The following is a 12,445-nucleotide window of genomic DNA, read 5'->3' on the forward strand; positions in this document are numbered from 1 at the left end:
AGCGTCTTGTTTAAGACTGTATTACCCAACGGGAGATCGATTTGGCGATATTTCTGGACGTTTTTGATTAAAAAGAACACTGAAAATGTTTCTATTTTTCAATTAAAATTTCTAATTATAGCCGCAGCTTTAATTTAGTGCCTCGTTCCAGTCTTTTCGTGTCGCAAATCTGCGCAATGCGAAGGGAAGTCGCGCGCGCGTCAGGGTCAGAAGACAACAAAAGTTCATAATGTCCGGCAGAGGAAACGAAATTGAATACGATTTTAAGAGCAATTCATCCAGATCAAAAGACAAAGACGAGGGGGTAAAAAATGGACGCATTCTGTGCTACGTTTGCGGTGGGAACGGAGCGAACTGGTCGCTCTTTTCCAAAGCAATCGAAGATGAAAAGTCTCCCCATTTTCCATTTTTGCAAACTATCGATAAGGCGGAAGGAGCTCAAGCTATGAGGTCAAATGGTCGTATTGACGCTTGTACAGTTTGCTTTTCGTTTCTCGTCCAGCAATGGCATTCGTATGAGGAAAATGATACTCCTGTTTCAAAGCGGACGTACTGGTTGAAACGATCAGGCGCTGTAAACAACGATACGCTGAGTTCGAACGAGGAAAAGGTGGCCGTTGATGATGCTTATAATTCAGCAGGGAAAAGCCACGAGATTGTTGAATACGACAATTCCGAATGTGTGGATGTTGCTAAAGGTATGGAGAACAATTGTTTGGATTTAAGTAGTTTGGATGAGAACAAACGTGGAATTGATCACGAGCCCTCTAGAGCTGAGCTTTTGTCAACAATGAAAAGTGAAAACAATAAAAAGCAAGCAAAGGAGAGCAAAGGTGCAAAACGTTCACACGAGGGAAGTGATTCAACAGACAGAGGGGAGACATGCTGTTCATGTGGAGTGAATGGTGAAAATGTATCCTTAAAGACAGCCCACACAAAACCTCAACTGAAAATGGAAACTCCTTTCTATCCTTTTCTTTCACAACGCTCCAACAATGTTGATTTTATGGGAAGAGTTGCAGTTTGTAAGAATTGTCAAATTCATTTATTGAAACAATGGGAGAGGTATGAGAAAGAGCGTAGGCCCTTGTCTGAACGATATTACACATTACGTTCAGCTGCTGATACTCAAAAAGAGTCAAATCTGATCATTTGTTTTGTTTGTGGTGAAAAGCATCCTGAATCGTCAAGTCGTGATGTAAGAGCCACAAAGGGAAAACAAGGAGTACCCTATTTTCCCTCCTTGTTAAGGCGCTTGCCTGCCGCAGGTGCATCAGAGGTTTCTGAAGCAGGTGTGTGTAAGGTGTGTGAGTCATGTCAGGAGTCGTTAACAAATCAGTGGAATTCACTTGATGACTCAGAGTTGGGTGCACAAAGGGCACATTCAATTGATAAACAACATGCAATCGATAGAAGAAATGATGTTGAGCCAGGTTCACCAAACAGGAATATGTACCTATGCTCCGTGTGCAAAAAACTGAAGCCCAAAGACCAAATTGATTGTGTTTACGAAAAGGAGGAACACGCCATGGTATCATCCAAGATGAACCATAGTGGAAGAAGTCTTGTTTGCTATGACTGTAAGACAATGGTCAAACAAAGTATGCGGCCATCAATCTCTCATGTCAAACCTATAGAGTCCATCCAAAGGCTGAGTGACGACGCATCTGTGACAAGAAAATCTGAAAAGAGTGACAGTAATCCCAACAAACATATTGTTCCCCAACACAAAAGTTTACACTTTGAAACCTGCTTTCTTTGTGGTGAAAAAGTGACAGCAATGAATCTGGAGTATTTGTATGTGTTTCCACATCAATATGTCAACGGTATCAGACCATTCTTCCCATCACTAGCGTACCGGGTGCCTGCCTACCATGCCAAGCCACCTTCAACATCAGGAACTGTAATAACCTGTACGTATTGCCATGGCAACATGATCAGCCAATGGTACGAGTGCGAAAAGCATGAGCAACATGGGATCTCAAATCCCTGGGTCCGGCAATATGTCTTCAACCAGTTCACATGCTATCTTTGTAGCAAGATATTTTCTCGGCAAAAGGTAACAACTGTAGCCTCAAGCGATTTTCCATTTCTGGCTCAAGTGCGAAGACCTCAAGGGGGATTTAGAATTAACAATCAAAAAGATTATGTTGTGTGCCATCATTGCAAGGAGATCTTACACATTCAGAAAGAAAACTTTGATAAATGCAACGTTGAAGTCAGTGAGCGCGATTATGAACTACCTATGGTGGAACGCAATTCTAAGTTGGGAGACAAGGTGAGTTTTCTAAATTAAACAAAGAATAGTTTCATGTCTTCATCACTTGCTTTTACAAATTATTTGCACCAACATTTCCAATAATAATCTACAGAGAGGTTGGCATACTACCAGTGATTAATAGCAAATTCCTTGACAAAAGAGTTTGTTCATATATCAATTTACCCAACAAAATAGTTAGAGACCAATCAATGCCACAAATTCTCCATTTGCTTCAGTCAAATTTTCAACATTTTCATAATTAATAAGTGATAGAATGAATTTCTGAGCAGATAAGCATTTATAAAAGGCTGTTTGCAACAATTTTATTCCAAATTTATAGTTGGGTACGTTTATCTCTCGTAAAGGCTTTTGCAATGGATAACGAATACAGCGAATAACGAAGTTTTGCAGCGAGTAAAAATGTAATTTTAGAACTTTATCCATGATTTTACACAGCATTACTGCTTGCAAACTTTACTTCACACCTACGCAGATGATAATGGGAAACCAAAGGTTTTTATATCGACTTTCGTGAAAGTTCTAATCCGGTTGTCCGCAATTCATGCCAAGTCTAAGGCTAAGATTGTAACCTTATGAAAACCGCATGCAAAAAATTTCATCGTATTTCCAGTATTTTCAACAATCCGTAAAAGATATAAACGAAACTCTATTTTTACCGAGTTGAGTATTTTTTCGAACATGTTTTTCATGTTCATCGTACCAGAGGTTACGACGTCTTAGTTGTGTACAGACAGTTTATTCCTGGTTTTCGACTGTTTTCCTTAAACAAACGACAAGAGTAGTACATTCAAAATGTATTCAAACGTTATTTCATCATGCCGGCGTAACTTGGAGACTGTAATTTTATTCATGTTGTTAATAAGTATGTCAACAAAGCTGGATTACCTGTTAACGCTGGTTTGTTCATTATTTTGAAACAGCAAGACCTGTTATGCTAGCCTCAAGGCTCAAACAACAATAAGCGCACTCTTTCAAACATTTAAGATATTTGAAAATAAAATAACCCACATAATTTTGACTACGGTGCAAAGTTTGGAAAATCCTTTTTGTGGAAGGATGCCGAAGCATCATCGGGCGTTAATAGCTTAATCTTCACTCGCCTTATAGCCCTTAATTCTTGAAATATAATTCTTCGATAAGTTATTGCAAAAGTTTCCCACTTTTATAGTGTCAGTAAAGTTTTAGCTGAAAATGGACGTGAGTTTTAGTGCAATGATACTATTGTTATCGGAAGATTTAAACGTTTCTCAGTTTTCCTAAATGGAACTGATAATCTTTATTTAACATTCTGGTACATGCAAAGCCAAAGGCGTTATTTCGTTAGCGGGAAAATTTGTTCAGTACACGCATAGATATGCAGGTTGCTGTGTTTGATGCAGTGATGTACAGCCATTATTGGGTGTTGTGGCTTTGGCTTTGCAATTGGCAAATGCAAACAAGTTAAGCTCATTGAAATAAAAATAAATAATTATCACGGCTGACTGATTTGGCCTCTCATTGAAATTCTGAAAAGCAGGTGTTCAGACACAATGGAGTTAGCAAACAGTTATCCCTCAAGTATATTGTAAGCCATGAGGCGCCATTTAAGCTATTTCCAGGGCTTCACTTTCGCCCACGTTCATAACCTTGATTAAAAGATATCTCTTCGCAACTTCAAAGGCACAATTCTATACAAACGGTGAGTTTTCGATACGAAGATCTTATAAATACGACTTGAGATCAATGTTTCCCAACAAAGAGCTACCTAACACATGCATTATTTATGATATAAATATTAATACATTTAGGACATATCTGTGTTTTTGTGGCCTCTGTCCAATTTAAGAGTTATAGCACTGTAACAAAGTTAATTCACTGTCATTATTAGTGGTCAGAGGAACTCTCTGCACTTCGGTTTCTTAACCTGACATTGTTCCTGGGGGATTTAGCGGTTGGAATATATTAACTGGTGGTTTAGTTGAGCTTATTGACAAATGGTTATTAATGGCAATTTACATGGGTGTTGGACAATAGACTGTACAGTGTTTCAATCGTAGCAAGCATGGCAATATCCAGATGGCTGTCTACGCTAATCACATGCAAATGAATGCAACGGTACGTTTGTTGCCGTGCAAGTTTTAACAAAGCTCTTACTCTCTTTGCATACATTACACGATCAAACATGTGTGTTCCTTACCAAGTAATTCGCTCTGTACGCTGTCGGTGTATGCTCTTTTAACGACGACAATTCATTTTCTACAGGTATAATTTTATATTTTGTACATTGAAGTTGTAAAACGAAAAGTGTAACTTTCCATATTCTGTCAGTGTATTTGATCAACAATATCATTCTATGTTTAATTATCAAAATTTCAACTAATTTTCAACAGCAGAGCTTGTGTTTGTTACCAGAACCGCGATTCATTGTACACTAGAAGTGGTTATGCTCTGCAAATATGCATGTATCTATGCTGTATTTTGATACATTTTATATAATATGTTTATCAGTATCTTAAACTATAGACTATGTGCATGTATACATGTTAGTAATTAAATTCTGATATATAGAATATGGGCAAGCTTGTATACACTAAGCTGATAAAGGGGCTGTATCAATCGTAATACATGAAAAAAAAATCGACCGTATGTAAGTTCGCCGACACACGAACGCCTAGCTTCGTTTAGTTTCAAAAAGTAACAAAGCTACATTTGGAAACTATCGTTTTCATTTAATGTTTTCCATCTTGTCAATTCATCTAGTTGATAATACGTGCGAGTCACTAGGTGACAGATGCGAAATTTTCATTTTCAAAAACATTCATGAATTACTGCAATGTTTGTGTTTGGGTTTATGAGCGAAGATATGTATATTATTATGGTAACGTATACATTCTTCTGATAGAAAATCATGAACAGCAAACGAATGTGGCAAAATGTTTAACCTCCCTTTTGCGTTTGTTTTACGTTCTACCTGCAACTTTTATTTATTTAAAGGCTCAAGAAAGTTTGGCTTTTTTCACATCAATATTAGGCAGTTTGTTGCAATGTTTTGTGGGGATACGGTTTAGCTGTTTAACATTCGTAAAGGTGGAAGGTTTTAATGCAAAAATCGGGCAAAATTAGCCAGAATTTGAGATATTTTCCTTTAGTCAACCTGCCACATTGCTTCATTAGCATAATGTTAATTTAGGCTATTCAATTGATTGTTGTGATGAGCACATGGCATATCATCAAGCTATTCACGAATAATTATTTACTCCACTGCCTCTTACACGTGCCAAACTTATGCCACTAAAACCATCACATTGTTAAGCTTAGGAACAGTGAATAATGTAAAACTATAAGAATGCGTATTGAAATTATCTTCCTGTCCTGAGACAGCTCAGACAGAGTGTCTATTTGAAAATCTGTATTCAAGCAATCTGTATTTGTTCCTTCAGGACAAAAAAAGTAGTGTTGAGCAGGAGGGATTTTATTCTTACACAGCTTTATATGATTGTGTTCTTTCACAAGCTAAACAAGAGCTCTCAGGTTGCGCAAGTAATTATGAAACAAATACACAGCATCAATATATACAATCATGTTGTTCTAATTTAAATTTAAAGCTAGGCTGGTTCCCTTTGACTCTTATTATTGTGTAGGAAGTTAAGTAAGAGTGTGTGAGATTTTACGAACTCTTTTATTGAATGAGGAAGTGTGTTATCTTTTGTCACGCATGGCAAACTGTTGCCAAAGTCAAAACAAAACAGGTCCTCGTACTGTGAGTTCAATAATCATCCGACATGTGTTGGAGTTTTTTGGATGGTTTTCAAATGTATTTTCAATGTACTCCAATGAGAAACATTGAGCTTTTAAAACTTTAATTTTGGATTTTGGCATATTATGCTAATGCAGGCGATGTTTATTGAGAGACAGCGCATTTTTTGTAAAATTTGAGGATTTCGTAAATACAAGTGTAGCGTTCTTCTTTGTCGCTGTTTTGAACTAGTTTAAGAATTACCTTGTTTCCAAACATTTCAGAGAAAAACGTCAGAGAGTCAATCAGAAAGCAGCCACCCTGCTGTTGTTGTTATTGGTGACAGCGAGCCAGAAGGAGAGGACGGAGAGGTCTGGAATAGAGAAGAAAGAACAAGTGTGTCAAACGTGGTGACGTCATCCAGAGCACTCACAAACACCGGAGGTTAGTTCCCCTGTGCACAGCCCCGGTCCTTTGCCGCAGGAATCAGGTTCACCGCCTCACGCTGTGTAATTCGAATATTTCTTTACAGGTTTACTCGAGAAGGTCACACAGGCATCGAGTGTTTCTATGAGTTCACCCACTTCTGGGGGACAAAATTCGAGTTTTGCTGCAGCTCTCAGAAAACTTGCCAAACAAGCCATGTCCCCTGGTTCTCAGTCTCCTGTCAGTGTTTTACCACCTCCTAGTAATTCTACCATGTCACCAGTGAAAAATAATGGTATGTAGTACTGACGACCCCGTGACTTCACGGGAATATAGTTGTCGCATAAGTTTAGTGAATATTAAACCATCGCTTTCTGCCCAGGTTGTGAAAGTCCAAAAATAAATGGAACACCGACGATTTGCAAGAAAGAAATCACAGATTCCGCCTACTTGAGCAGTAAGGGTAAGCACTCGTGAAAAAAAACTGCCGAATATTTATTAATAATTTCTGACTTTTTAACCCGATTTTTCCTAACAATATAAATATTTTTTCTAGAAAATCGTATTCATCCTAATCTGCCTTCATCGTCTGATATTCCTGGAATTTCTGGTCATCAAATTGTTCCGGGAGTGTTTTCATTGGGGCAGCGAGGTAGACTACCATGCATGATCACGTTTTATTTACACACTTTGACTTCTAATTTTAACATGCAAAACATTCGCTTATTTACAGGTTACGAGGGGAAGCCTGGTGTTATTGATGAACTGCATGGTGCTCCAGGGCGTGTCCAGGATATCCCCAGGGTTAGGGCAGTACACCCACCTCCCCAACCCTACTACATGCCATTCCTCCAGAGACCAACGATGCCAGACTCAATGTATTTACCGTTTCCTTATTACCCGCCTACGGTAAGCTTGCTCAAAATAAACAGTTGACATCTGGTATAATATTTGTACTAATCAAGTCTTTCTTGTTTGTCAAGATGATGGAACCGCCTGGTCTTCTGCCTCCTCCGGGATTTGATCACGAGGCATGGCGTAAGCGCAGAGCCCTCGAACACATGCGTCAGCAGCATGAACGTCATGCGCAGTTCCTATCACCTCACGAAAGACCGCTGTATATAATGGAGCAAGATCATTTCAAGCCATTGTCGGTCCAGGCTTCCATGAGTCAACGACAATACCCCGGGGACCTGCCTCTGAGGGGAGAAAAGACCCTAGGAAAGGTAAGACACGAGGTCATGCGATGTCATTATATTGATATAATTATGACCAACGCGAAACCACTGATCTATTTGGATTAACTGTACAAACATAACTTTAAGCTCAATCTATTACAGAGTAGTCCAAGACTGGAAGCAAGCACGTCATCAGATCCAAGGACAACGGCTTCGACCATGCCAAAAGAAATGACGAAAACGTCAGAAGCTCTGGGTACTAGAAGTCCATCACGTGTTGAACAACTTCCGGTGTCGTCATCATTTCTACGTCAGTCCGGGAGCAGCACAACACCCGTGATCATAAGCAACCCGCATAGTCCTGTCAATCATCAAACGTCTCTGAGTTCTCCTTCAAGAGATGTTCCCACTCATAATGATCGAGAAGGCGAAAATATGAAAGACGGAAAGCAGAGGGTAGGTTTTACTCAAAGTATTCATATTGACAGACCTAAATTGGCGAGTATTGTTGTGTTACTATGGAAGAAAAACACGGCAGTGCCAGGGATATTCCAACCGCGGAATAACACCAGGGCACTTTTCTCACGTATGACTGGAGAAAACTTGTTGCCAGGCAACTCTATGTGACGGGAGTCAAATTCCATGTGAAGAGGCGATAGACACCACGCTCTGATGATTGGACCACCTGCAATTGTGTATTTTATTTGCTACTCTACAGGAACATCAGATATTGTGGACACGGAGAATGTTCGAACAAAAACGACGGTTGAGACAAGAAGAAATTGAGTGGCAACATCGACAACAACAAGTCAGACAACAGAAGCGCGAAGTTCAACAAGAGTTATTCCAGTTTCGACAAAAATTACTTCAACAAAAAGAACTTGAAAAGGACGACTCTTCAAAGGTAGAATATGGCTGAGGAAGTCTTGTGGAAGGTCTGTGTAAGTCGGGCAGAATTCTTATTGTTTCATTTCATTTAACAGAAGGAACAAGAAAGGGGGGAGCCGAAAGATGATGCACACGAGAAGGAGAGGGGTAGAGATGGACATCTGGTGTCACCTGAGAACAAGATGGGATTATCACAGTATGGTTATAATCCTATGTATCATGATTCCCCTCTGGCTCCACAACCTATGACGATGTCAAGTATGTTTCCTCCCCCACGGCTGCCACACCACGAGATGTTTTACCCTCCGGGCTATTTACCCCAGGCATCTTTACCCCCTCGAATGGACACTCGTATGTATAAGGAATATCTGCAACAGCCAACGCATTTCATGCACGATAACAAATCTGTCAGCGAATGGTTGGAGAAACAAAGACACCCAGGTTGGTTCTTGATGTAAGCACAATATAGAGTCTCGACCTTCTGGCGATGACATTAGCATATAGTGCGTGTTCAACTCTTCACTTTTTCAATGTTTTGTTTTTGGTCTTTAGATGGAAAAGATCGACTTTCATCGAACGCAATGTTTATAAATGGTGAAATTAGCAAAGATGCAGAGAAACACAGACATGAGCCCCAGGTTGGTTATCGAGAAAATTTGAACCAAAATAGCGTAGACAACTTCTAATTGTTAAATACGTTAATCAACCATGATATTGTGTTTTAGAAATTAAAGTTTATGAATGATCTCGGCTTGATGACAGTCTCTGATAAACAAGGTATGGCGTCCCTCGAAACTTTTGTTGTTGTTTTTTGCAGTAAAATAGCAATTCTTGTGCACTTTCGACATCAATTCTTTATCCTTGGAAACTGCCAATAATGCTGACAAATTTGTATTTTCGGTTTATAGAACGACCTCAGAAGATTTTTGTCGGTGGCAAACGGAAGTTTCCGGAAGATACGATACAGGACGAGAGCAACAAAGAAAATCGAGTTGAAAATGGCGATGTTAGCGCGGACACTGGGATGAAGAAAGCCAATGTTAGCGATGAAGACGCCAAGAACGCAACACATAGCAAGGTTAGTCTGGGGGAAATAATTTCAGGGCTTGTTGGAATGTACCCAAGAATATTTAGGATTGAAAGGGAAGAAGAATTGCAGCGAGGTGAATATAATGCATATATTTTTCTACTTTTTAGCAAGTCGAGTTTTTATCAAATTTGGGGTTGGTTACTCATCGCAAACGACAAGGTAAATTCATCCATCAGATAGTTGCGATGATTGGTATTATCCATCAGCTTTTTCAACAACCCAGTGGAAAGCTATCATTTCGAATCGAAACTACGAACCTCCTCAGCCTTTCAGAGAATAAGGATGGATTCTTTTTGTTTCTAGAACTTGAAGATGATTTTGAGAAGAACCGGTGGGAAAGACGACATCAAAGATTGCAGAAGAAAAGCAAGAAAGGGAAAAAAGAGGTTTGTTTTGGAAGAAATCTTTGGTTACTAGTGGCTTCCAGCCTGGGACGTGGCGGTTCAAGTAGAAGACCTCTTGCAAACATGTATTTTCTTCTTAGAAAAAAGAAGAGAAGAACCGGAGCAGGACACCGCTTGATTTGGACGTGAGTGGACCAATGACGAGGCAGAAACAACAACTATTACAAGAATATGGTTTGTTGTTACCAATCAAAGATGCTATGGAAAAAGAATCATCCTCCTCCCCGGATAGCTCGGCTACTGCTGATAGAGACAGTGTTAAAAGCAAGGACAGCCCGGGGGGACAGGCGAAGAAATCAAAGAAGTCAGAAAGCCCAGCAAAGGACGAGACATTTCGTAATTCATACGATGTTAGTACTCCACCCCCCCGGCTAACGGCAACCTCGACCGCGCTCTCTTCAGGTCCTCAACTGACGCTACAATCTCTGACTCACATGGAGAACCCGTACCGTACATTTCCCTCCGCCTTTCACCCGCCATTTTACCCGTCCAGTTTGTTATCGGTACATCAGGACCCTACGGGAAAAGACCCTCGCATTAGCACCGAGTTTAGCGCGCCTTCCCGAACTGGGAGTAAAAGTTACTCGGCGATAGTACCCGGAAACATTGGCGTGTATCGAGGGAATGGCGCCGAGACACGGCCCAGTTGGGTGAGTACAGAATTTGACATCGTGGAGAGGATATGTGGATTTGATATTCAGAATAGAAGATAAACTTACCTGACTTTATGTAATTGCCAAACTTTTCCTTTCTGAAAATAAGAAAAATCCTTTTTCACTTTTAGACGCTAACAGAGGAACCTTTGAAGTGGCCTGGGACGAGTAAAGTCATCCAATCGTATTTAGCCTATCACCAAGGTACGTTAATTTAACACTCCTTATTTCAACCTTGGAGGATTTTGTGGTAGCATTCTTCAATCTGCTGTCGTAATTTTAGGTTGAAAAACATAGACACCGCTTTACGTTCAGTTTAAAAAAGCATGCACCGATTAATGTATTGTTCTGCCTTTCTTTTCTTTTCTTTCATTTCATTTCATTTCATCTCATTTCAGAACAAGAAAACGAATTAAACATTTCAAAAGAAAAAGATGAAAAATTAAGACTTCAAAATTCCACTTTAAGTCGGAAAAGTGAAAGGCTGAACTCCGCATATTCGGTATGTCTTTAGAGGTTTCCACCGTAGCTTCACTGCTATGGTATATTCCTTGCTCTTGTTGTATAGATTTTACTCTCATTCCGCTTGCAAGAACTTTTCCTTTGCTGTGTCCGACTGATATTGAAATATTCACATATCTTAACTCTATTTCATAGAACCTTTTGATGTCGAAAGAAAAGTTAGAGGCCGACCAACAGGCTCTGAACGGTAAACTCCAGCGACTTCGAAATTTCGTGTTTTTTGTTCAAAATAGATGATGCAAAATTAGAAGATATTATTGAAAAGATTTATAAAAAGTGTTTTAAATATTGTTCCCATCACAGCGCGAGTTATATATATATATATAGTTAGTGTAAATATAGATATTTCTATTACATAATATATTGAAACAGTTTTGAGAGTGTAATTTCTGGACGTTGGTCAAAAATTATAAACGTTATCGAGCTTCTTTGTTGAGTTTTGGTCTAGAATTCACAAGACCAGGGCGAAGAAATAACAGAATATAACGTCATTTACGCGAGAGCATTCATTCATTCATAACAGCTGCATGGTCAGACCTATCGAATGTTTAAAAAAACGCTCTCTTCTACCTTGGTTTGGTCCAGGATTCATAAAAAGTTTATATATAAGTTGAAAAGAGAAAAGCTGTGATTTGGAACAGAACCTAAAGATAGTGTCTATATATAATATATTTTATTGGTATGAGCATTCTTGTGTTCATATTCACAAAAGAAAATATCTATAGTGTGTGAAATCCGCTTAAATCTAACGTTGTGAAAAATTATCAGCTGTAAATAGTATTTATTATAGATAAAATATGTGATCAGTATTTATGTGAAATGTAGTCTTAAAGACGTGAATTAAATTATGGTGAACTATACTTCAATTGCTTTGATATATTTATCCTTTCTGGGTAGAAAGATTTAGTTTAGGGGGATCTTCCAGAATGCATATTGCATCAACTTGAGGATAATCATGCAAGCTAAGACTCACCCGCAAACCTATATTATATGTTGTTTAATTTACAGTAAGGTCCTGTCACACTACAAATCATGGAGCTCGTGGCTAATCTTGCCATTGTGATCGTACCATAAAATAGCTCAGCAAACTTAATACAGAACAGTTCTACACTAAATTATGGTTACCTGTAAGATAAATCCTCGGTTCTTTCGATGAAAGATGTGTTTAGTGATCCTTTGCTAACCTTTCAAGTTGTAAAAGCATTAAAAACCTCGCTCATATAACATTTTTTCACCCAGTCGTTGGAGAACACGGGAGCATGTACTTCGACACGAGTTCTTTCGCTGG

The 12,445-nt window shown here is 39.1% G+C and overlaps 1 protein-coding gene across 3 annotated transcripts; it reads left to right on the forward strand.

Annotated features, from left to right (window-relative positions):
* The first annotated feature begins 185 nt into the window (after positions 1-185).
* Positions 186-12,002, forward strand: LOC114532680. 3 transcript variants are annotated; one of them, XM_028554241.1, is made up of 19 exons: positions 186-2,278; positions 6,281-6,440; positions 6,529-6,717; positions 6,805-6,885; positions 6,979-7,074; positions 7,156-7,331; positions 7,406-7,648; positions 7,763-8,056; positions 8,319-8,504; positions 8,584-8,929; positions 9,041-9,126; positions 9,214-9,265; positions 9,397-9,566; positions 9,686-9,737; positions 9,882-9,964; positions 10,063-10,632; positions 10,767-10,839; positions 11,034-11,137; positions 11,293-12,002. In XM_028554241.1, the coding sequence occupies exons 1-19, from the start codon at positions 230-232 to the stop codon at positions 11,392-11,394; spliced, it is 5,112 nt and encodes a 1,703-aa protein (XP_028410042.1). In that variant the 5' UTR covers positions 186-229; the 3' UTR covers positions 11,395-12,002. The 3 variants fall into 3 exon arrangements, with proteins under 3 accessions (XP_028410042.1, XP_028410043.1, XP_028410044.1); XM_028554243.1 differs by lacking the exon at positions 186-2,278 and adding an exon at positions 3,980-4,375; XM_028554242.1 differs by lacking the exon at positions 11,034-11,137.
* Positions 12,003-12,445: the final 443 nt, after the last annotated feature.

Source organism: Dendronephthya gigantea, unplaced genomic scaffold (assembly GCF_004324835.1).
Source record: "Dendronephthya gigantea isolate DGI-Jeju-01 unplaced genomic scaffold, DenGig_1.0 000080F, whole genome shotgun sequence".
Lineage (NCBI taxonomy): Eukaryota > Metazoa > Cnidaria > Anthozoa > Malacalcyonacea > Nephtheidae > Dendronephthya > Dendronephthya gigantea.

Bases quoted from the DNA above. Each gene is read 5' to 3' on its own strand.
- LOC114532680 (XM_028554241.1), top strand. From the start codon at position 230: ATGTCCGGCAGAGGAAACGAAATTGAATACGATTTTAAGAGCAATTCA. The intron at 2,279-6,280 runs GTGAGTTTTCTA...CAAACATTTCAG, and splicing joins ATTCTAAGTTGGGAGACAAG to AGAAAAACGTCAGAGAGTCA. The intron at 10,840-11,033 runs GTACGTTAATTT...ATCTCATTTCAG, and splicing joins GTATTTAGCCTATCACCAAG to AACAAGAAAACGAATTAAAC.